Source organism: Acartia tonsa, chromosome 1 (genome assembly GCF_053477335.1).
Source record: "Acartia tonsa isolate MP-2025a chromosome 1, ASM5347733v1, whole genome shotgun sequence".
Lineage (NCBI taxonomy): Eukaryota > Metazoa > Arthropoda > Copepoda > Calanoida > Acartiidae > Acartia > Acartia tonsa.
Window position 1 is genome coordinate 40,067,084 of NC_137260.1, and position 25,986 is coordinate 40,093,069.

The window sequence follows — 25,986 nt, forward strand, 5'->3', positions numbered from 1 at the left end:
CTCCACAGATTATGACGTCATACGATACAATAACCAATAAGAGGCCAGCATAAGTTTTACCTTTGGCCAATTATAGTGTATACTGGCCTCTCATTGGCTATTCCATCGTATGACGTCATAATCTGTGAATGGTAATTTATGAAAGTCATATATTAGTCACCATGTTAAACGCGTAGAATCTAGAAGACGATTTAAGTCCCTCCACAGATTATGACGTCATACGATAGAATAACCAATGAGAGGCAAGCATAATTTTTACCATTGCGTTCAGTTACAGTGTATACTGACCTCTCATTGACTATTCTATCGTATGACGTCATAATCTGTGGATGATAATTTATGAAAGTCATATGTAGTCACCATGTGAAAAGCGTAGAATCTAGAAGTATGTATTAGGAAGTAATATGTCTATGTAAAAAAAAATAACTTTCAAGTTCATTATAACATTCTAATTGATTTATTATTACTTCGATCTTACACCAGATTATCATGTCTCTAATAAAGCGGTAGAAGGCTAATATAACCCCCCCCCCCCCAATCATACTTGAAGAACAAACTGACCAATAAATGACGTTAGCAACCTAAATTGATGACATTTTTTTCTACTGAAATAATATCCATGTATGTCCTAAATCCGTTAAGATATTGTTAATAAATATTTGATGACTTTCTACCATTAAACGGTGATTATAACAAAGTCATATATGTATATATACGTAAATTAGAAAGAATTTATAAATTTTTAAAAACATTCCGCAATTATTAAAAGCAATAGTATATAAAACCAGTTTTTTGAGGTGCTTGTGCGCTATCTACAAAAGATTTTATGTATCTCTTTCTGTGGGGTTTGTATGGCCGTAGACAAAACACAAGTCATCACTATTTTTTTTTCATTTAAACTAGTTGTAAGCTTTCATATAACTTATTCTAGTGTAAACTGTAACATTATTTTGTATAAAAGCTTTGTTTTGTTTCTATTTGTGAATCTTAATGAGAACTCATTATATAGATTGTGTCATCTTATTTGAAACGTTCAAAATGACTTTAAATGAATGTAGATTATACGTAGATATTATGACGGGGAGAAAATTGTCGTCAATTTTGATTGCTAACATAGAACTCGCTTTTTGGTCAATTTTTTCATCGAGTAAGAGGAGAGGGGTTGTCGTTTTTTAGCCCGCTAAAAGTGTTACTTTATTGGAGAACATAAAAATCTGGTGTATTATCCAAGTAATAATAATATATTCATTACTGTTAATAAGTTAGTATATTAACCTAATTTTTAAAGTTTTGTATTAACATATTCAAGTTAGAGAGTTAGACTTGACTACATATCCTTATAATAAAGTAGTAGGATATCTGTCTGTACTAAAGGATCTCGCTAACCGTTAAAACGATGGTTCTCTTTTACAATGTAGCTAATTAAAGATATTAAGAGGTTTATAATTATTTTGGGGGGAGAGTTCAACAACCCTATAACGAGAAAAAAGGCCCCACAGGGCTTGACAATTTATTACAGTCTTATTGTTAAACAAAATAGCTGTAAAAGCTTAAGAAATGTTCTTTACTAATGGAAACATATATTAGGGTGAGTATGCTTAATATGTGCTTTCTTAATGTAATTTTCTAACCAAATTTTTAAAAGCTTTTGACTAAAGTTCTAAAAACAATTGTTTTACCCTATTTTATGTATTTTTACTTTTCTTTTAAAGATTTATTAAGATTAAAAGCAAATACAGCATAAAATGCTTATACTAGGTACTGTATAGGGATTACCGCAAATATAAAGCAATACCTAGTGGAGAAATCTGTAACTATATATAATACATTTTCTCCACAAATTCTCCAAAATATCAAGATATTTCTTTTGTAGAAAAGAAAACAAGATTGTTAACATCTATAAAAGCGAAACTTAAAAAATCAAACAAAGGGATACTCATATATTTAGAAATGTAGTACTTCTAAACCTTATATAAAAGTAATAGGATGTGTATGTGTGCGTGAGTTTGTAGTGAAAACTCTCGCTAACCGCTAAATCTATATGGTTCTTCTCTACATTGAAGAATCGGCTGGGTCCAGGGCAGTCTTTTTTTAAATTGTCTATGGGACCTCAACCTTACCAAGAGTAATACCCTGAAGAAAAAAATGATCCCCCCTTCTTTTCAAAACTAAAATTTAAAGTGGATGGCCGACTTCTGTCTACTTATCTCATGTGCCTCTAGAGGCGTAGCCGTTACTAATATGTAAAGGATTGATTTAATAAAGAAGAAAAGTAATTAGGTCTAGGGATGGTCTTAAACTAATCATGTTTTTAAAGTCCTGGTATGGTTTTTGACTATTTTATTGCCCCTCTTTCCAATACACTAATGTCTCAGATACTATTTTTACAAATTAACGTAATTGGATTTTCTGATATATTAACAGGGGCAAATTTGTCTTCACTTTAGGTTACTAATATTGACCTCATTTATTGGTAAGTTCATTCATCCAGTGGAAGGAAAAGGATGGATGGGTAGTAACGTTATTTTAGCCAGCTACGCGTATCACTTTATTAGAGTACATACAAATTTTCTTGTAACATCCAAGTATCAATATATCCTGTTACAGAGTTAATTATACAAGGTTTGGAATCAACAGGACGATTCTTTTATACCTAACTTACAATAAGAGTTATTTTTAACAGACAAACACAAAATATAGATTAGCTTCCATTGCTATATGTCTTAATCTATTTTAGGACACCAAGCCCCCGGCCCCAACAACTGCCGCCGCCCCAGCCACAGCAAGCCAACGAGGAGCCGCTATCCTCGCAGCTGCGAAAAAGTTTGACGCCTTTCCAGGACAATAACCGGACGCCGTCGCCGGCGGTCAGAGCCGCCGAAAATTTGTTAACCAAAGCACGGAATGCTCGAAAACAACGGAATGATCAATCTTAAGATTTTTCCCTCAAAGTTCCTAGCGAGCAGAGAAACTCCCTTTACCCTTTATTTTGAAATAAAGTAGAGATGGGAATTCTTCAAGTGCTTGCCTTTTCACGTTGGGTAAAGTTAGGTTGTATTGGATACAAGATCCTCGCAGGAATTAGGCAGGAAAAAACCTTCCCCCACCCTTAATTTTTAATTTAGCAAAGCACTTTGAAGGTACTGTTTTAAATTTAAAGAGAAACAGGCTCGAAAAGATCATCTGCAAATAAATTATATCAATAGCTAGCAACTGTCTTGATTTCTATTCAAATAGATTTGTTGTTGTTTTTTTTAATTACATATATTTATTAGCTTCTGTAATGATAATTATCTAAATTTCTTGATTATTTATCTTTTAGATGTATAAAACTTCTTCGAAATAAAACGATTTTTATTTAGTTTAGATGTTTATTTTGATATTTATATTAGCGCATATGTGATAATATTATTTTAATGTACAGTTTGTAGTTTAGAAATAAAATTTTGATAATGATATATTTATTTATTTATCTAATAACAATATATTTACAATGGAAATCATTCATCGTTACCAGTAGTATCGCCAGTGTTATTGTTTTCCTGAAATATCATAAAAAGATTAGCTTTTTCAATGATAAAAACTATCTATTAGTAAGGTTGTGCATAAAATTGTAAAAAATGTTTTCAATCGTCTATTGTTTACAGGTTTTTTTTGTCATTTTTAACTGAAAATCAGTGAATCTTCTTTCGGCCTTAATTAAATCTAATTTTTATGAGTGTTTTTTTAAACTTTCTTATTATATTGGTTTCAATTCAATCATTAAAATTCAATATTAGAACCTGATTTTGATTAGTGTCCTCTGACTGTTGATTAAGTCCTATATAATCATCAATGGTGTATCCGAACATGTTGAAATCAATCTCATATCTGAAATTTAATTATTGAAACAAGGATGACAGCATCCATCAGAGCGAAGCACAACAAACTAGGCGTGCTAGACAAATGAACATTGACATGATTGTAGAAGGTCGAAAGGCATTCTCTCCCTACATACAAATGGTAAAATCGTCTTGTTATTAGAAGCGTACTTACACTATAATACGAAATGTCGTTCGTCTGTCTGTCATTCTGTCTGTAGAAAACAGTATGGAAAAACGAGATGTACCTTGGCTGCTATTTGATTTAAAAATTAAAGCAATGCTCATTTTTCATAGTACTCTAGTCCATCTTTAATTTTTTGTCCTTTTCTGTTTATGGATGTTTTAATGCTTGTTTTTTTTATTCTCAATATTCTCATGGTAAAAAATTACCTTTTGTATAATTTGATTATAGTCTCATTATCTAGCTGGTTGTAGTAGGAACGCACCACTTCAGAATTTGTTGAGGTCTAAATATAATGAATAATAATTCAACTTCTAAAACTTATTCAATATGGCACGGCCGGCCCCCAAAAAACTAAAAGTTTATTTCATTCTTAAATTGAAATTAAATTTGATATATGTACTAATACTATACTAAATTAAAAATCTAGATTCACTGGGGCTAAATAAAATACATTTTCACATTTGGAGCCCTTTTTGACACACAGACAGATATCAGATTACTAACTTAAGGGAATCTACAAGGAAATTTTAAAAACTTAATTTGAAAAAATCAAATTTTTAACACCAAATTTTATCAGTATTAGTAAGATAAATTAGCATACTTGGCGAGTAGATGGTACCTAGTACATTATCAGTCTAGAAATATAGTTGTTAATGTCTACCTGGTGATAATCATGTGGATCCACCCATTTTTGTTTCAACCCAGTTTTATCTGCCAGTAGCACAATATCCCAATACATTGTCTCATAATGGCCTAAACATATATTTTAATATAACTTTAGGATATAGCCATTATCTATCTACCTATAAAATTATGTTTTTGTCTAACAAGTTTTAATCGAAAGTAGCACAATATGCTAATACATTGACTCATGAATCTACCTATAGAATTGAAAAGTATATGACATTGAGAGCATGCCATGAAGTAAGGCATCCAGAGTTCATCATCATATCTATCTATCTGTCTTGCTGCCTGTCTGTATCTATCTATCTATATATCTACCTATAAAATTGAAAGGTATATGACAGGGAGAGCATACCATGAAGTAAGATCTATCTATCTGTCTTGCTGCCTGTCTGTATCTATCTATCTATGTATCTACCTATAAAATTGAAAGGTATATGACAGGGAGAGCATGCCATGAAGTAAGGTATCCAGTGTTCATCATCATATCTGTAGTCCTTGTCCAGGATGAATCGAATAAACTCAGAAAATCTAAAATAATAACATATTTATTTTCAACTTACTTTGTTCATCGGATTACCAGTGCCCTAGCAAAATGGGGATATATGTCACTGCTATGGCCTACCTATTCAGTTGACGTCAGGAAATACTATAAACCCCATACCTTTTCTAGAAAGTTTTTCCCCTTCCCTTTCTCTTTCCCTCTACTATGTTTTCCTAGGGCACTAAAAACCGCTACTAACTAATGTACTTATTATATGCTTCATTACTGAAATAAACCTTTTTTTACATTATTGTCATTCATGTTAACAAATAGAAAGAAAAGTAAATTTTGTGTTGTAAATGTTACACTTTTTCTAGTTATAAAGTTGCATAGATATAAGTAAACAAAAATTGACAGTCGACACAAAAGAAACCATTATTTATCATTATTTATACTGTCTTTATCAGGGATACAAGGATAGGACAATAGGTTCAATAAATGGTCCCTTTTTCTTATGTATGAATTAATGTTCATAACTGTACTTACTAGGGATGGAGAGGCAGTGGACTGTTATTTATATAGTTCCAAAAGTTTTATCATTCGTAGGTTGTTAAACTTTGAAACTTTTTAAAAAAATTTGATTGGTTGGTTTATTAAGTTAAGTGTCCAAACGTTTTAACAACAAATTATCATCTAAAAAAGAGGTAATTTTGTTTGTCAACATTGGTAATGTACATAAATATATCGGCCATTGTCTTATCCCTTGAGATCCCTGGTCCTTACCCAGCCTGTGTGGCACTATTGATTTTTTTAACATTAACTAAATAACATAAAAAGGATGGTTACATTCATAGACGTCCAAGGGTGGGTGTAAATGGCTGTTTAACTTGAAACCCCTAATTTAAAAAAAACATTAGATAACACCCTCATCCCCCCCCCTCAAAATTAAAAGCTTTGACGTCCCTGGTTACATCAATATTAAGCGAAACAAAGATATAAAAATAAGCTACATTAGAGAATTGGACATATGTACAGAAGGAGGGATATTTTGAATTGTAGAGTGGCTTCGCTACTAAAAAGTGTACTATACAAATATTTATAGGTTTATAGCGTAGAATAATTAAAATTAATATTATAATATTTAGCATTTATTTTATATGTTATAGCTCTATAAAATCAAATCTTAATATAGTTTTCCATCAGAAATAATGTGGTTAAAGTTAATTTTCTCTGATTTTATTTAAGATAGTCGTCTATACATTTTTCTATAGAAATGGATGTAAAATATACGTGGAAATTATGACACTTAGATATCATTGATTGGTTAGTCCATTCATGCAGAAGGAGGGGAGGGGATGGATAAAGAAAATGGATGGATAAATCGTTTTTAAAGCCAGATGCAAGCGGTTGTAGTTTAAATGGTAGGTCCGGCTCTCAGGCATATCTCAAATTTGGCGAACTTAAAACTTTGCAACGCCTTAATAGAAATAAATTTTTTCTATTTAGAATATTTACATTCCATATTAAAATGCACTAAAAATTATTAAGATATTTCATTTTGTACAGCAAAAACGTTAATTTGATTTTAAAAATTAGCGATGGTATCGGAGACAACTTCGCAGGAAACTAAATAAAATTCGTGTTACACCACTGATGACTTTAGAGTTTAAGTTTTTAGTAGCGAATTTACTCTATGTTTAACCCTAAACGGTCGGTACCCTTCCGGACGGATGGACAGACGGACGAACGGGCAGTCGGACGGACAGACGGATGGACGGACGCACAGACAGACAGACGGACGGACAGACGGACGGACAGACAGACAGACGGACAGACGGACGGGCAGACAGACGGACATTTTGAATTATAGAGTAGACGGACAGAGGGACGGAAGGACAGACGGACAGACAGACAGACGGACAGACGGACAGACGGACGGGCAGACAGACGGACGGACATTTCGAATTATAGAGTAGACGGACAGAGGGACGGAAGGACAGACGGACAGACAGAAGGACGGACAGACGGACGGACAGGCGGACGGACAGACGGACGGACGGACGGAGAGACGGACGGACAAGCGGACGGAGAGACGGACGGAAATACGGACGGAAGAACAGACGGACGGACAGGTGGGCGGACAGACGGGCGGACAGACGGGCGGAGAGACGGATGGACAGACGGACAGATAGACGGACGGACAGACGAACAGACGATCAGACGGACAAACGGACAGACGGACGGACAAACAGACGGACGGGCAGACGGACGGACGGACATTTCGAATTATAGAGTAGCTTCGCTACTCAAAACCAGAAGGGGGGAGGTGGCATTTAAGTCTCTCCCCCCCCCCCAGATGTTAAGGGGTTATTGAATTATTTTATGAAATAGGGATATGGTTTCATCAAATAAATTTATTAATGATAATAAAACAAGGATGACAACATCCATAAGTAGCGAAGCACAAAAAATCGTAGAGGGGAATGTGTACAAGTAGATTTAAGGTGTTTTTTTAAAATGAAGAATAGATTTTTCGGAGAAAATAAACATGAAACCTTGTTTTATTTTGTACAATGACGACATAAAAGATGCTCATAACATTGGGAAAAATTATTTTGATTCTGATATTTAAAAAAAAGTTTGAAAATTGGACACCAAAGAAATGGGGAAACATATAAAACATATAAAAATAGCCAAAAACCTGCTAAAAGGCAGTCTTACTGCTATGTTTGTTTTCTTAAAACGACAGAATATTTAATTTTGATATCTAGAACTGAAAAAGTTTTGAAAATCGGACAATAAACACCAAAGATATGTGAAAAATATAAAAAGAGCCTAAAACCTACAAAAAGGCAGTTGGACCGTCATGGTTGTTATCTTTAATTGACGGGAAATTTAATTTTGATATCTGTAAATGAAAAAATTTTGAAAATCGGACCATAAACACCAAAGATATGGAGAAAAAATAGAAAAATTTAAAAATAGCCTAAAACCTGCTAAAAAGGAGTCCGACTGGCATCCATGTTTTATACTTGATTATACTTCATATTAAAAAGATTGTTGACAAGAAATTTCATCCTTCTATCTTAAACAGGAGCCGAGAAAATCGTTTCCCCTATTCTTTCTCAGATAGACGGACAGACATTTCAAATTATAGAGTAGCTTCGCTACTTACTAATTAGGGGGGCAGCAGTTCTGACACTTTTGCGTAAACAGGGAGCATAGGCTTTATCTTAGGAGTGAGAGGATGGGTTATTAAAAAAAAAGTTTAGTTTTGGGGTGTATTTTCCTTATATTTAAATTTATTTGATAGGTCTCCAGGTTCAGGTGCTGCAGGCTGGAAGGTCACTTCTGGACAGGTGTAAATGAAAAAAAAAATGTTTGAAGAGTTAGAGATCAACTTATTAAACCAAATATTCATCTTTTGGGATTTTATGAGCATATATGAAGAAAAAATAAAAAAACAGCCTCCAGGTTCAGGTACTGCAGGCCTCCAGGTGGATCCTGGACAGGTAAAAACTAAAAATTTTTAATTTTGAAGTTAGAACAAAACTCATTAAACAATAGTTGCTACTTTATGGATGGTATGAACTAATTTGATGAAAAATTTGAAATCAGGCTCCAGGTTCAGGTAGTGCAGGCCTCCAGATAAATTCTGGACAGGTAAAAACTGAAAAATTTGAGTTTTAAAGTTAGAGCATAAGTTTTTTAACAAAAGTTGCTACTTTATGGATAGTATTAACTCATGTGAAGAAAAATTTGAAATCGAAATTTTTTTTACGTTTCTTAATTTTAGAAAGAGAGTTAAACGCAAATATAAATGTTAAAAGCAACATAGACATATTTTAAATATAAAAAAAAACATTTAAAGTGCCATTAGAGGCCTCTAGGGGCATAGCCGCTAGTACTATCCATATAGTAGCAACTTTTGTTAAATAAGTTATTCTCTAACTTTAAAACTGAAAATTTTTTGTTTTACCTGTCCAGGATCCACCTGGAGGCCTGCAGTACCTAAACCTGGAGCCAGATTTCAAACAAATTTTTTTTTCATTTATACCTGTCCAGAAGTGACCTTCCAGCCTGCAGCACCTGAACCTGGAGATCAAAAAAATAAACCCCGAACCACTTCATTATGCAATCTACATTTTCCTGGATATTTTATCTACGGTAGACCATAAGTGTACAGCTTTACAGTACATTGTTTCTATTTGTTAAAGCAACACATATGATAAAAGAAAAAGATTCTGTTTAAAGTAAAATGCTTATATTTCAATCAAAATCTATATTTTTGTATTTTTTACCGATCCACTTCATTATGCAAATCAAAAGAAAATCAATGAGAAAAGGTTTGTTTTGCCCTTTTCTCCACTTTTAAAAATTAATTCTGATAAAATAACAATTTTTTAAGGGATTTATGCAATAATTATAATGAAAAACAGTTTAAGGTAGATTTTATTGATTTTTCAACTAAGAAATAATTGAAAAAAAGAAATTCTATCCCTATCACTTTAGAGGAAAGCTGCCGACCCCCAGTCTTATGGATGAAGCTAAATACATGTAAAAAATAAAAATTTGCCTGAAAAGTATACAAAAATGTTTTTTGATGTGTTAAAACAATCCATTTTAAAATCTTGATTTTGAGGATGATGGCCTTTAAGATGATCTTACTGGTGGTGATGGTGAGCTAAATGTTATCAAAGTGCATGCCCTTGAAGAAAACTTATATATTGAACTATGGTCCAATTTTTGTAGTCATAGCAGCCTCCAGCCAAGCAATATTAAAACAGAAAAAAATTGCAATTTTAATTACTAAAATTCATAAAGTAAATAATGTAGTTTTTAGATAATGGTTATATTTCATGTCGAAAGGCTCCACTGGAGGCTGCTATGTCTACAAAAAATGGTACATAGGTTAATAGACAAGTTGTTGTAATGGTCATGTACTTAGATAACATTTAGCTCACCTTCACCACCAGTAAGAGCATCTTAAAGGCCATCATCCTCAAAATCGAGATTTTAAAATGGATTTTTTTAACACATCAAAAAACATTTTTGTATACTTTTCAGGGGAATTTTCATCTTTAACATGTATTTAGCTTCATCCATAAGACTGGGGGTCAGCAGCTGTCCTCTAAAGTGATAAGGATAGAATTTCTTTTTTTCAATTATTTCTTATTTGGAAAAATCATTAAAATCTACCTGAAACTGTTTTTTATTATAATTAATGCATAAATCCCTTAAAAAATTGTTATTTTATCAGAATCATTTTTTAAAAGTGGAGAAAAGGGCAAAATCAACGTTTTCTCATTGATTTTCTTTTCATTTGCATAATGACGTGGATCGGTAAAAAATAAAAAAAATATAGATTTTGATTGAAATATAAGCATTTTACTTTAAAAAGAATCTTTTCTTTTATCATACGTGTTGCTTTAACAAATAGAAACAATGTACTGTAAAGCTGTACACTTATGGACTACCGTAGATAAAATATCCAGGAAAATGTAGATTGCATAATGAAGTTGTTCGGGGTTTAGATATAAGGAAAATACACCCCAAAACTAAACTTTTTTTATTGAATAATCTATCCTCTCACTCCAAAGACAAAGCCTATGCTCCCTGTTTACGCAAAAGTGTCAGAACTGCTGCCCCCCTTAACAAAATTCACCTAGAATTGCCCCCTGGCACATATCTTATAACATAACTCCTCATTTTAACAACAACCAAACATGGAAGCCAACATCCATATAAGCAAAGCTCTTAAATGGTAGGACAAACGAACATTAACACTTGTAGAGTGTCAGAACTTAATAAGCAGAATTTTAAACATAAGTCAATATAAAGTTGTTACACTTTCTAAATTATACCTAATTTTTATAGGAATCAACATGTAAAGTTTGAAATTGATAGGACAATTCTAACCTGTTTAAATTAACCGGAATAGCTAACTGTCCCAGAATAAAATAAACTCACATACAGACGGACAGACCATAATTATAGAAAAGCATTGCTTTTAAAAAAAAACTAATATGTATTTACTCACTGACAGTAAAAAACTGATTCGTTTTCCAATATTTTTTACAAAAGCAGAAAAAAAGTTACAATGACAAGCTGACAGACATCTAAATTATAGATAAAATTCGCCAACAATTTCAAGATCCATATTTCAACTCCATTTATCCCTGCAAACATAATTTACATTGATGCGAATACATTCAAACACATACGACGCATGTGAATTAATTGATACTTTATCTAAAGTCGCTTGTAATAAAAGATTTAAATATATCTATGTATATAAAATACATTAATATACAGATTTTTATTTTTGTTTAAATTTTAATTATTGGTGGTGTTTAAACCACTTTTTTGAACAACGCCCCCATAAAACGTTTCCATGTATAAATTGAAGAAAAGTACATTAAGCTATTAAGTACATCGATAAAGTATTTTTTTTCTTCATAGTATTTAAATTAATTTTTGAAACAAACTTAGAAAAAAAGCTTTTGAGATTTTAATAATCATTAATTAATTCTTTTAAAAAAAATTAATTTAAATATCTGAAAATTTGCCGTTAGTTCTTAGTTGGTATAAAACAAAATAATTTAGAGTAGCGGGGCTACTCTATTACTATTAATATTACAGAAATTTTACATGAGAATTAAAGTAAATATCATAAGATTAGCACCAGTTTTGTTAGCTCAGGCATTCGGAACCTTGTTTTTACTAATTATCCACGGAAAGATGTCTATAATACGATGTGGTAAATTACTCAACAAAATTTATTTAGGATCTACAATTTTGATATACAAGATACAAAATATATTTGTTTTATTTAATGAAAAAAAATATATTTCTTTTATTTCATGAAAAAAATATTTTCTACTTTTCATCCCTTTTGTCCTTGTTAACACAGTATAAACTTTGTACAGCAGAGAAAGAGTGGGCAATGACAATAGTCCCCAAAGTTATTAGGTTGAGTGTTCACACTTTTCAACCACAAATTTTAATCTACAGAAGGGGTTATTCTAAGTATCATCATAGGGCCGGGGATGTATATTAATTTATCGGCCATTGTAGTATCCCTTTAGATCCACTACTGTATACCCCTTCTAATATAATTTGCTTTTGTGTATTGATGAAACAATATGCTGATGTGATAATATGCGGAAATGACCGCACACCGTTTAATTGGTACTTTCCCCCCCAACTTACTTGTTTCACTACGCCTCCCACAGTACAAAACTGTATAAAAAGTCGTCAGAAATTAAGAACTAAAAATCATGAGATATTTGATCATGCAGGTAATGCGTGGACCTACCAGATTCCCCACAACCATGCAAGCATCACAGTACAGTAAAATCTGGTGCAACATGCAAGTAATAATATATCGATTGGTATGAAACAACGTAAAGGTTAGATATGAATAATTTATGCCCTGGTATTTCCAACCTTACCATTAGAACTAATCAAGGCCAGCAGCCACTGCAATTAATTACAATCACTCATATGCATATAATGTATGTATATAAGGATCGGCAGCCGAATCATGCCGCGTATTTTTCAGGCATAACCCGCATTTTTAAAATCCATTGCCAAAGCCAAAACCGCATGCAAAATATGACCTTTAACGGCGGTTGAAAATGCAGCTGTAAAAAGTAAAAATTTCATTTTCAATAAATCCAAATTTCCATTTAAAAACAGCGGCTGACATGATCTCTATAAATTAAATGGCAATTCTTTAAAAAAAATTAATTAAAGTGGGAAATATAAATGAGACATGGAAAAGGTTTCAATTGTTTTTTTAGCTGTAAAACAAACATTGAAAGGTTTCCAAAACATCATAATGTGATCATAATAAAAGAGGTAAACTAAATAAGAAGTTTTAAACATACTTGTTAAATTTGTAATATATTGCCAGCAAAAGTATCAGGCAAGGTTCGGCTGCCTCTAAGAAAACCGCATTAACCATTTTTTTCTTCACAGTGTGCGACTAATAGGTGAGCTAAAAGCAAACACAGCCATCGAATTTTTAAAGTGATAAACTTTTTAAATTCTTAATCCCCGCATATGTGGAAGATTTTAAACATAGATTAACAACCTTTGTCTGTAGGTACTAAAAGTAAAAAAAAAACTCTACCTAGGATATTTTTCATCAGGCCCAGTAATTGAATTAGTTTCCTCTCTGTAAATTTTTACAATCCTTCTCCCGTATTTATTGTAGTAATATTCATTATGATCTCGACCAGTTATCTAGAAAATAAAAAGGATAGCAACATTAATAAAAGCGAAGCTCAACAATTCAGACATTCTGACAAACGGACATTTAAAGTCCTTTTTAAAGAATGATATTACTTAAAAGTTGTGTAAATTTTCTACATAAATACAGGACGCTTAATATAAACATATTTCCATTTTAAGATTTGATTATAGAGATATTTAACTTAAACAACGTTGTGGCTAATCATACTAAGAATCGACATTACCTCTGGGTCCTCTAACTTGTCTCTGAAAGCACTCAGTAGCCGTTCAAAGGGATGTCTTACAAACATAAACGTTGTTCCTTCCTGAAAAAAAGGTATTTTAAATACATATATATATAATTACGATTTTCCTCTAGATGAGAAAATTTGAATCTATAGTAAAACTGACAATAAAAGATTAATAACACTTACTCAACCAGAATATTATTTGGAACTCAGAAAATTAGATACATAATGGTCATAGATGCATTTTAAGATCATATAGATACTTTGCATTATTCATTGTGTGAAATTGTCCTAGGAATCTAAATGGAATCCATTTAGTATGTACGGGTTTTGCCTTCGGAATTATATCTTTTTGTTGCAAGAATCATCCTGCAATGTTCGAAATCGACAGGACAATTTTAATTTGCTTTTATTTTTATAATTGTTACGAAAAGGACAAAAATTAAATCTACAAACCTCAGTAAATTGTTGATAGCTTTCCCATTTCTTGAGATATTTGAATTCTTTTCTGGCAAGTTCATTTGCTTGGCCATTCAATTTCACCACGGAATCTTTATCATACCTGTAAGGAAAAATATAAATAACAGAAAAATAAATATCTTTCAAAAGGAAACTTAGTAATAGAATAATTTCATGAACATAACAATTTTAGGTAAATAGGTAATTGTGACATCAACTTTCAATTTCCTTTCAATGTTTGATGGCCAGGAAAATCTTCACAAAAATATTGCACTTAAGAATGTAAACTTTAAACCACATAAATTATAGATTATTTATCGCATCGTATTGTAGACAACTTTCCGCGGATAATAAAACGAGGGGCTTTAATACAATACGATACATGATTTTTCCACAAGGTTTAGAACCAGTTCTAATTTAGCGGATATTAATAATCTGAGGTGGATTCTTAAAAAAAAATTGCCCCACTAATCGCTTAGTGGGGCAAAATTATTTTCGTAAAAAATCCACCAAAATCACATTAAAAATCTACAAAAATTAAACAAAATCATATGTTAATACCTAACCCTTCTATGATTTTGTTTAATTTTTGTAGATTTTTAATGTGATTTTGGTGAATTTTTTACGAAATCAATTTTGCTCCACTAAGCGATTAGTGGGGCAAATTTTTTTAAAGAATCCACCTCTGTTTCGAAGCAATACTGGGCCAAATTTTTTATGTGATGTAAAAATTTTTTTAATAACGTTTAATTACTTACTTGCCACTTGGAGCCAACTGTAAAAGTTTCTTGAAGATAAAGGTTGTAGCTGATTTAAAATTTGGACAATAACTGATTTTCTCTTCCTAAGAGCAAAAGAAAATTTATTAATTTTAATGATTAATTTAAAAAAAAGGTATATTTGATAGGAAGTTATGTACTCAGGGATCTTCAGGGATAAACCACTGGGATATTTATTAATTTACATCCTCGATGATGGTAAACAAAATAACCCTTTATGTAGTTTACAATTATTGGTTTAATGGTTCTGACAATACTAGTTTGCAACCATCTAATTTAAATTTAATTAAAGGACCTACAGTTTTTGGGCCAACTAATAAGATAATTAGCGTTTCTGTTGTGGAGAGGCTATGGTCATAAGGAATATTCAATGAATATAATTTTTTATAGTTTTATAGTCCATAGATAAGTAAATGGAAAAGAACAGGTGAAAATTATATATTATATATAATAAACCTGTGTTTACATTCAAAGGTTATAACTGGTTTTATTCTAATGGTTAAAATTACCTCTACACAATACAACTTTGGCCAGAAAGGTCTTGTTGGAAAGTTATGTTTTATCATATAATTCTTAACATCAGATACATCTTTAGCTCTCTCTGTTTCTAGCCTAAAATAAAATATTATTTTAATGTTTAATGGAAGATAAAATTGCCAGTTTCAAAGATACAAATATTGGTAGTTGTTGAGAAAGATTTATAACTGAATAGTTTTTTTAGTTTAAAATATGCTTGAAGTATTTCAATTTAGCAATATTTTTGTTTTGTAGCATTGTTCTTGTGGCGCAATTATTGTGTTTCTTTTTTAGCTTTTATAGATGTTAATATTTTCTACATATCTAATTTTTTGTTTTTCACATCCTACATTTGTAATGAATAATTATGAAGGTTTAGTGGTTTTATAAAGGAAAAGTTAATTATCACATCATATTTAGCTTTTCGCGAAGAGTAAAATAAGTAAAAAACAAAATAGTTATAAACCTTCCCGGGACCTCTGAGATGATACCCTGTTAAGGAGAACCTGATCGGTTTAGCGGTTAGCGAGATCCATCGGTACAAACATACAAACACACAGACAGACATCTCATTATTATGCCTCAGAACCAGTTATAATCCAGCGGATATTAATCGATTTTAAAGCCATACTATAAAATAAATACCTTTGACACTCTTGTCTCAACAAGTTGACCCTGTATTCCTGAACAGCTTGAAGCTCTGCTATTGGGGGTGGGGGCCGTGGTGTTGTCCCCCGCGTTGTTGAGGTGGACCTGGTTGGTCGGGGAGTCAAGGACTTGGCGGGTTTTATCTGCTTTGAGGATTTAAGGAATGGTAGATTCTGAATTGGTATATTTTTTCTCATTTCTATACAATAATGCATCCCTAGGTTATATGTGTAGTGAAAGGCGTAAAAAAAGCTTAAAAAGTTAAAACTATACCAAAACACAAATTTAAAATTTAAAAAAATAGCCTTAATCCACACTGGAATCTGTGCGAAACTTCCAAAAGTAGTAGGGTAAATTTTAACGGGCAAAAATATAAATGATTTTTACATATTTAAATAATAGGGTAACAACGGCTTCGCCCCTAGAGGCCTTTAAGGGCAATTTCAATTGTTATTTAAAATAGTGGGACTTTTCCCCTTTCTTTCTATGGAGAAGCTATTTCTTATGAGAAAATAGTAACCAAATTATTAAACCTTCCCTATACCTAAGAAGCTTCATTGTTAAGGAGAACCAGATTGATATCGTAAATGATAAAAATTTCCTTGTGTAAAAATGATTTGAAACTGGATGAATGTGACTGTAAACCAGATGGAGAAATGAATATGTTCTTCTCTGGAAAAAGACTGTTTATCACTGCCTGAAAGAAAATACTGCGATAATGGATATAGGATATATGTGGATATATTGACAGGGAAAATTTGCCGTTAATTTAGAATGCTAATATAGGACTTAAATAATATTCGTCAATTCGTTTATCCAATTGGAGGGAAGAGGATGGGACAAAGAAGGTGGATGGTGGGTATTGTTATTTTAGCCAGCTGCAACCATCACTTTATCAGATTACATAAAAGTCTGGTGTAACATCCGAATAATAATATATCTTTTAACATATGATATAATTACCTGATTAATTAAGTGCAGAAACAAAAGAATACACAAAATTCTAAGCAATCTTGGTATTGCTTTTAGAGGCCTTATTAGCAAAGCTCTCCACATTTTCATCAATATAATTTCACTTTTTTATTTCACATTATCTAAAGTACTTTTTTTTCTTAAATTAAAGTCTTTAGATACGACGATCTGACAGATAAGTAGAAACTAAGTCATCTTAGGTCATATATGAAACATATTCTTTTTTATTATTTTGTAGAATTTTCATTTTCAAAGCTATTATCAGTAATAAAAGTATTTTTAAACCCATATTGCAGATAGAATATTTTGTATAATATAATGTAGAAAGTATAGATCTACAAAACTATTTTTGTGTTTTAAAATTCAACACACACAAACTCGCTCGCACAGTTGGACTCACACACACTCACATGCACAACAAGCGCTCAAGCACGCACAGAAGAAAGTTTTCTAAACCAAAAAGGCGCTTTCACTTATCCTTTTGGGCAACTTTAACGCAATAAAAACTGGTTGGGATTTTTTCTTTATATCTTTATACAAGTCAGCTTTTAATAAAGAATGTCATCCAATAATATTAAAGTAAAAAGATTTAAATCTGTCTGCAGATTAGATCCTACTAGTGACTGGACCGATATTGTTCTAATTTACAGTTAAGTTTTTTACATCTATATAACTAATTTGAGGGAGGGTACCTTCTCTCACCCGAGAAAAAAATACCACCCCCCCCCCCAATAAAAAAAATAGACTCAAATTAGTCGACTTAAGCTTTTTTAAAGACATGCTAAAATAAATTTGTACATTTGTTACATGCAAACAATAGTAATAAAGAAAGCTAGCTTTAGAAAATATATAAAAAAAAGAAATCTCATGACCTAGTGTCTAGTGGTTTAAAAATTCTGCCTTAGTAGTAAAAATCTTAACAGCAAGACATAAGAAGCGGAACGCTTTTATACTTAAGTTAAATTTAAGTTATTAAAATGAAAGGAAAGCGAAGAAAGGTCGTCCTCTTTATGATGATTCTTGGAATTTATGTTTCCTTGTTTTTAGTGGATATTTACTATGATTTTCAGGTATTATTGTTTTTACAAATAATAGTTATTTGTCGCATTGTATTTTTGACATCTTTCCGCGGATATTAAATAAAGATTATAAGATCAGAACTAGTTTTGTTAGTTTAGAGCTAAAATCAGTCATTAATTTTATGATTTTATTTTAAAATTGTGGAAAATAGTCTAACATACGATGCTATACATTATTTTTAAGTATTGCTGAGAAACTATTTTAATTAAGCGGAAATTTTTTGGTTTCGAAGCCAAACTGAAAATGTTCTATGTATTTTTCAGCTGTCAAGTCACAGAGAAAGTTTAACTTTAATGGTATGCATGGAATGGACAATAAGCCAGCAAAAAAATTCCTTTGCAATTCTACATTTAACACTGTAGATGGATTTTAATGACTCTATAACTCTAAGATTCTTGTATATGGGTCCTGGGAAGGTTTTATTATTTTTAACTATTTATTTTTTGAATGGGGGAGGGTAATGCATAAATTCCTAAAGAAAGATAACAATGCAATTTACAAAAATAAAGAAAGATGGCAGCATCCATAAGTAGCGACACACACAATAATCAAGGATGAACCAACAGACAAAGTTAGTTGTAGGGAAGACGTTCAGCGATTAACAAAGATATAGCGCGAAAAAATCTCGAAACCTTCATAAAAATTTATTGTGCCTTTTGTAGTATGACTGACAAACGTACCAAACAAAAAATGTATCTCATATGTAGCAGCCATCATATTTTACCCTCAGCCAGACTCGTCCAATTTTTTTTTTTTTTTTTTTTTTGGGGGGGGGGGGAGAATGGCGTGGGCAGCTCGCCGCAAATTTTTTACCCTGGGGGTAAAATTTGCTTGGGGGGATAATTACTCCCCTCTGAAATCTGTTGGCAGGGATAAATTTTGTTTACCTCCCCAAAATTTACCCCAAGGGTAAATTTTTTTGAGGGGGGTAATTTAAATTTTATTAAATATTTAGTACTAAAAAAAATTTTTTGTAATTCTCTTTTTAATACCTACTTTATGAACACAAGAAAGTTTAGTATTAAATTAAATATTAAAAGTATGATAAAAAGTTAAATATTTAAGTATATTAACAAAAACGTAAGATTATCCTTTAAAATCCTTTCGTTTTTCAGATAAAGTATCACACAAAGTATTTAACATATTAAATTTTCAGGAATTCGAAGAAAACATAGAAAATTCAAAACAGATTGAGAACAAATTTCAAGACACAATTTTGGAATTTGAAAATTGGGATAATTCTTCTATGTTGAAGAATATAAAGAAGTTATGCAGAAAGAATCCTGTAATTCTACCCTTACCCGTCCAAATACAAAACGGGGTAAGTTATTTATAGATTTAGTAAGGTATATTTATGGCTGCTTATTACGGGCTGCACCAGAAATGGTTTGACCATTATTAGAACTGGTAAAACTTGTAGAATATAGGTAGCACACACCTTGAGAAAATATGCGCAATATTGAACCTTTTAGTGCACTTATTGTATAATATTAAAGTTTAAACATTTCAGATTACTTTTGGCTGGGTTTGAACTAAAGACCTCTAAAGTTTTTTTGATCATTGTCAGCCGCTAGTAAGCCATAGGGAAATCAACCTTTTACAAGTTTAAAAATCAGCTGGAAGTCTAAATCTGACCCAATATGGCAATCCCTATTCCATCTTTTAATTTTTTTTAAAATCACCCAAGTGGGTTAAAATTTAAGACTTAGTCGCGGCTATTGCGTTCCTGCCGAGCCCTGGTTATAAGTGAAACTGTTCTACATTGCTTTAAAATTTAAAAATTATTATCAACAATTTATAAAACATTAATCTGATGTAAACATCATATTTTGTAATCGATTAACGATAAATACATAAACACTAATGAATTTTACTTATATTTATTTTCGTTTAACTATATATGCTCATGGACTTATTTATTTCATTAAAAAATACTAATTTAAAGATAACTAATTGATTCGTCCCTAGCCTCAAGTGAAGGAGGGGGGGGGGAGGTCAGGAGAAGAACATAAAACCATTCGAAGACATTTACAAAGCTTCACTGAAAAGTACAACCCATTTAGACCAGCAATTTCCGAGATGTTTAGCTTCAGACCAAAAACTTTACTACACTATATTAGAGGATAGATTACCAATTTTGCTGTGTTTTCACCAGAGAAAAAGCAATTTTTGTAACGACGCCCAGGTTCTACGAAATACCATAAAAAAAGAGTCGTTTTACCAGAAAAGTGGTAAAGCTGGTCAACCTGGTAAAATATACCAGTTTCGTGGTAAATTTTACCAGCAAAAATTTTAGCCAAAAAATTAGTCAAATTTTACCATTTTTTTTGTAAAATTTGACGAAACAAAAAAACCCGTTTTTTGTGTTTTAAATAAAAAACAGCTCTTCATAATCAGTTGTAGTACTTTAAAATAATGACTTTTATACAATGAAGCCTAAATTTAAATTTTTTTTTTTTTTTTAATTTTACCACTTTTGGAAGTTTTACCAAAAATGTGGTCAATTTTACAACTCTATTTTTCAGGTTAAGTCCGAATTTTTGGACTTAGACAAAAAAACACAATTTGGTCAATTTTTACCAAAAAGTTGGTAAAATTTGACAAGGTATTTTTTTAGGCTAAGTCCAGATTTTTGGACTTTGCCAAAAAAAATGAACTTGGTAAAATTTGACCAACTTTTTGGTAAAAATTGACAAGGTAAATTTTTAGGCTAAGTCCAAATTTTTGGACTTTGCCAAAAAAAAAAACTTTGTAAAATTTGACCAACTTTTTGGTAAAAATTGACAAGGTAAATTTTTAGGCTAAGTCCAGATTTTTGGACTTAAAAAAAAAAACTTGGTAAAATTTGACCAACTTTTTGGTAAAAATTGACAAGGTAAATTTTTAGGCTAAGTCCAAATTTTTGGACTTTGCCAAAAAAAAAAACTTGGTAAAATTTGACCAACTTTTTGGTAAAAATTGACAAGGTAAATTTTTAGGCTAAGTCCAGATTTTTCCAAACAAACATCCTTCTACTTAATGATAAAAATCGCAAATAAAATATAATGAGGAAATATTCAGACCTAATACTTTCCAAACAAACATCCTTTTACTCAGCACTATTTGCTTTCGTTATATGGAATATGAAATTAATAAAATATGATAATGATTTTATTTAGAATTTATTTCATATTATAACATAACAGGTCATATAGATATTATCCAGGTCAATACTGAAACTACAAAAGATTGACATCCAAGATAACAACAGTCTAGTACTGATGCCTAAATGTCGATTGATAACAGTGCCACCTGGAGAGGGAAATTGTAATGCTGCTTTTATGGAGATTAATGTACTGAAGAACAATCAGGCAAGTCTCCTACCTGGAGGTACTCTGACTATTTGGCTGGAAGTTATAAAACCTGGACCTGAAAGTGCAGTATCCTGTCTCTCTGGTGACCTGGAGAATTGTTTTGAGGATCCAGAGTTTACGGATTGTTTGATAGAAACTAGTACCTCCAAATTAAAAGTGCACAAGTTTATACTTGCCTCAAGATCTCCAGTATTTAAGGTAGGTTTTTCCATTCTTACTTGTTAATTAAATTCTTGTCAATATTTTTAGGTAAATTTTTAGGCTAAGTCCAGATTTTTCCAAACAAACATCCTTCTACTTAATGATAAAAATCGCAAATAAAATATAATGATGATAATGATTTTATTTAGAATTTATTTCATATTATAACATAACAGGTCATATAGATATTATCCAGGTCAATACTGAAACTACAAAACTTACTAGTATCGTTTCTGTAAATAACATACCATACACCTGTCAAATGTGTAATGAAGTCAATATTTTTTAGAATTTTAGCTTGTGGAATGTTTGGAGCTCTCGAGTAGAACTTAATTAATAAACACCGATTGGGCGGATTGTAATCAATACGCTTTATATGTTAAAGTCAATATTTTTTAGAATTTTAGCTTGTGGAATGTTAGGTGTCAACATTGTCGTCATAATAAACACTGATTGTAATCAATACGCTTTATTTAAGTTAATTTTAACTGACTAACAGAATATTCTCTGTTCAACATTGATCGTCATAATAAAACTTATTAGTATCGTTCTGTAAATTATTTGTTAATTTTAACTGACTAACATATTTTCTCGGTTCAACATTGTCGTCATAATAAATAATGAAATTTTTTGTATAATCTGTGACTGTTACATGTTGAGATGGAACTCTAGTTGTTCTCCATGGAACTGCAAAGCTCCACACTTCAAAACTGGTTCAACTCCAAAATCCTGAAAAAGAATATTCATTTTTAAATTAAGCAATTAAAGGATTAACAAATCAAAAAGGCCTTACAAAAAGGAAAGTTAACGGTTTTGGGAAAATTTCATGGAGAAAGTAGATACAGCTTGTGTACGTGCCTGCTTATTAGAGAAAGTTTAATTCAGTTATCAATACATAACCAGACTGAGAGAAACTAAGAATGTCTTATAACGGGAATTTGGAGTTATGGTATGAATTAAATAGTCGTATGTTAGTTTTAAGAGAGAGTCTAGAGATTAGAGCCAGAACTGACAATGTCGAGATCCAGAGGGAGGTTTGTAAGAGGTTATATCAACATGGATGGATTACTACACATCTTAATCGCTGCCGTCCTTCCCCTCTGCTGCCCGCCGCTGCCCAGGCTGCCAAACTGGCAGCTGTTCTTCACGAAGTAAACATGCACGAGGATGAATGTAATGCTGTTTAGATTTTAATAATATCCTGAATGTACTGTTTCAATAATATAAAGTAGTAAAATCTAATTTTAAATAGCTACCTATCTAGTACATTATTTTTATGTATTAACTTTTGTCTAACCAGTTTAATATCTATCTAATAAATTTAATAATAGCTTAATTGTTAATATAATTTAGTATACAGTTTCATAAAGGTAGTTCGATGTGTGTCTGTGTATATTAACTTCATATTTGTTATGCTTGTATACATGGAAACTACCTTTTGGGGCCGAGGTGTTGCCGTAGTTGCGTGTAGGATTATTCCAACTATCTTTTATTACAAATAATTAAACACTTACTTTTAACGGATGAATTTCTGATGGCAACAGCTTCATGTTGGTGCAAGAAATGTTCCACGGTCGAATTGCGGTCAGCTTATAATCAGAGAATAAACCCAGCTGTGTGCGAAGCTAAACCTGAAAAAGAATATTAATTGAAATATAATTTATATATATTTTTAATATTATTTTACATAAAACACATCTTATAATATCTTTCTATTAAGGGTATAAAAATTCGTTACGCTTAAAACAATCATAAACCTTAAAGGGCGAATATAGGTTGGATATAATATGAGCTTATTTCAAAGGTGCTATTATATAGATTATAATAAATAATTTAAAGATAATGACATATCTAATTGTATTAGTCTGTTTACAGCTTATAAAACCTGTCTAACTCAAGATAATATTATGTAATTAGTGTGGTTCCCTAAGAACTCAAACACTCTACCATCACACAAGGCTTCGTAGCAAGGTTGAATTAAAAAGGTTTCGTTAAAGGATAGTCTTAATAACATGGCCTAAAATATCCATGTTCTTATTAAAATTATTTTAACACTTACTTCTATGTAAACCATTCATTAATTGCAGCGCCCATATATTTTCTCACGAATCTGATTCCTGGTTAAGTCTGAAAAACAATATTAATTGAAATATAATTTGTTAATATTTCTATTATTATTTATATATATTAATAGTAGAATACTTTAAATATTAAGAATAGGATAAAAAGTCGTTCTTATATCATATATCAAAAAGGTTTAAAAAATTATAAAACAAATGCAGTTTATCGTAGCAGCTTAAAACCATGCGTAAGGTCCTAAATTATATTGATTTTTTATTACATTATTTAAACACTTACTTCTATCTCGCCAATCTTTAATTGCAGCGCCCAAATAGTTATTTCTGATGAATCAGTGTTGCTGAACCTGAAAAACAATATTCAATTTAAATATAATTTATTAATATTTCTTTTACATTCATATATATTAAACCCGGATTATTTAATATTAAGAATAGGATAAAAAGTGTTTCTTAGATCAAATCAAAAAGGCTTAAAAAAGGCTTAAAACAATTATCCTATTATATAAATATATTAATATTGTTCTCTTTTACAACGAAGCTTTTTATTTATTTTAATCTATAGCTGAAACTCAAATTAAAAATAGGATGAGGCCTCGACTTTTCTCTTCCTACTTTAAGTGCCCCTCGAGGCTTCTAAGGGGCATAGCCGCTAGTAAAACTTAAACCGTTAATCGAAGGCAGCCTAAAACCGTACGCTCAAGGTCCTACATTATTAATGTTTTTATATTAAAATTATTTAAACACTTACTTTTACGCAAACCACTCTTTGATTGCAGGGTCCATATACTAACAGCCAAGACTGAAGGTGGACACGTACTTTTTTAAACTTCTGAATATATAGCTCTCTAGGCGTTCTTAACTGACATTCATATAAATCTTGTGACATGGACCATCTCCTGTCAATCATACTTGGATATAACACGTATTTTCTCTAAGAGACTTGAAATATAACACTCATTGTTTACAATAGTTTTCAATCGGTATAGCGGCATTCATGCACATGCTCTGTACAGGTATACAACTTTATATTGAAAAATATTTCTTTTATATCCATTGCAATATATTTTTTTATATTTTATCGATGATATTTCATTTAAGTCATTGCAAAAATATATTACATTCACATTAAAAAAAATTTACATTAATTTAACTTTCGTAACCCTGTTTTCAGATGATAAAATCAACGTGCTCGACAAAGTTGCCAAACTTTAAAAAACACCTTATGTATATAATATCATTTTAATATTTTACCGGTTAATTAATTAAAACTGCATAACTTATATAATTCATGAAATGTTATTATTCGTTGCAATTTTATGATTAAAAATATAACTGTCTTGCAAAGTGTTTTGCCACCTATTCAATCTGTATGTTGGCAACCGTAACTTTCCATCGGCGCAATAATTCAACTGGACTATATGACTACGGTGCATTTTTGTATTTTAGTAATCATTTTTAGTGAAATTACAGTGAATTTTGAAGTTAATATGTAACATTCTGTTTTATAATTCAAATTTTATCATTAATTATTGAAAATTCTTTGTAAAATATTCTTCGTATTCGTTTTTTCTCCCATTTTTGGGACTCTTTTTAGCTTACGTAATATACAGGACTTTTTTAAATGTAAAATTAATAAATATATGTCTTGCACCGTAGTATAAACGGATTGTCGCAAATATAGGAGTACAATTATAAGAATGAAACTACTTTTTTTGCCCAGAGGTGCCGGAGGCACTGGCTAAAAATAACTGTTTTTAATCTTATGCTTTTAGATTTTTATATTCGTAGAAAACCATGCATATAATACGATATGCTAGTTACCTAGTTTTTTTGCGTATGAATGAGAACACCTGTTCCTATCCACCGGATTCGAATGAATACGAGCTATTTTTATTTTGTAATTTTTTATTTCTTAAATATTCTACCTTTTCAGATAGTTCTGAATAACAGGCTATTCAAGTCAATCACCTGGGTACGCGTACATCATAATAACAGGTATGGGTGTATATTAGCTGTATAAGATTTATTTTTTTTCTCCTGCTACAAAATTTGTTTTAAATAAATAGGGGGGGGGGGGGGAAGTTTTGACACATTTGCGTAAACAGGGAGTATAGGCTTTATCTTTGGACTGAGAGTATAGGTTATTAGGGATAAAATCATTCTTATATGATGAATTTTCCCAAGTTTTAATATTTT

General features: G+C 31.3%; 3 protein-coding genes and 1 long non-coding RNA gene across 4 annotated transcripts in view; 2 read left to right on the forward strand and 2 right to left on the reverse strand.

The window, feature by feature from the left end:
* LOC145319359 (uncharacterized) overlaps positions 1-3,456 on the forward strand; it is a 19,557-nt gene extending 16,101 nt beyond the window's left edge. Inside the window, exon 18 of the mRNA XM_080161455.1 lies at positions 2,738-3,456. Within this exon, the coding sequence (XP_080017581.1) occupies positions 2,738-2,936 (199 nt within the window). The 3' untranslated portion in view covers positions 2,937-3,456. The remainder of the gene's footprint in view (positions 1-2,737) is intronic.
* Positions 3,451-16,300, reverse strand: LOC145327513 (carbohydrate sulfotransferase 10-like). The gene is made up of 11 exons (XM_080171062.1): positions 16,101-16,300; positions 15,449-15,551; positions 14,919-15,004; positions 14,158-14,263; positions 13,699-13,779; positions 13,353-13,465; positions 5,150-5,262; positions 4,709-4,800; positions 4,254-4,330; positions 3,783-3,870; positions 3,451-3,542 (listed from the first exon to the last, which is right to left on the reverse strand). Exons 1-11 carry the CDS (start codon positions 16,298-16,300, stop codon positions 3,501-3,503), a joined length of 1,101 nt encoding a protein of 366 aa, XP_080027188.1. The 3' UTR covers positions 3,451-3,500.
* A 1,678-nt stretch (positions 16,301-17,978) lies between these two features.
* Positions 17,979-25,986, forward strand: part of LOC145319392 (carbohydrate sulfotransferase 12-like) — a 33,916-nt gene continuing 25,908 nt past the window's right edge. Inside the window, exons 1-2 of the mRNA XM_080161512.1 lie at positions 17,979-18,145; positions 19,312-19,476. Of these exons, the coding sequence (XP_080017638.1) occupies positions 18,053-18,145; positions 19,312-19,476 (258 nt within the window). The 5' untranslated portion in view covers positions 17,979-18,052. The remainder of the gene's footprint in view (positions 18,146-19,311; positions 19,477-25,986) is intronic.
* LOC145319371 (uncharacterized) lies at positions 21,846-24,752 on the reverse strand. The gene is made up of 5 exons (XR_013879828.1): positions 24,539-24,752; positions 24,068-24,134; positions 23,769-23,836; positions 23,224-23,340; positions 21,846-22,438 (listed from the first exon to the last, which is right to left on the reverse strand). It is a non-coding gene; the product is annotated as an uncharacterized LOC145319371 (long non-coding RNA).

Coding starts and splice junctions, on each gene's coding strand:
- LOC145327513 (XM_080171062.1), bottom strand. CDS start 16,300: ATGAGAAAAAATATACCAATTCAGAATCTACCATTCCTTAAATCCTCA. Junction 14,264..14,918: donor CAGTTGGCTCCAAGTGGCAA/GTAAGTAATTAA, acceptor TTTTCCTTACAG/GTATGATAAAGATTCCGTGG. Junction 3,543..3,782: donor AGGACACTAATCAAAATCAG/GTTCTAATATTG, acceptor ATGATATTTCAG/GAAAACAATAACACTGGCGA.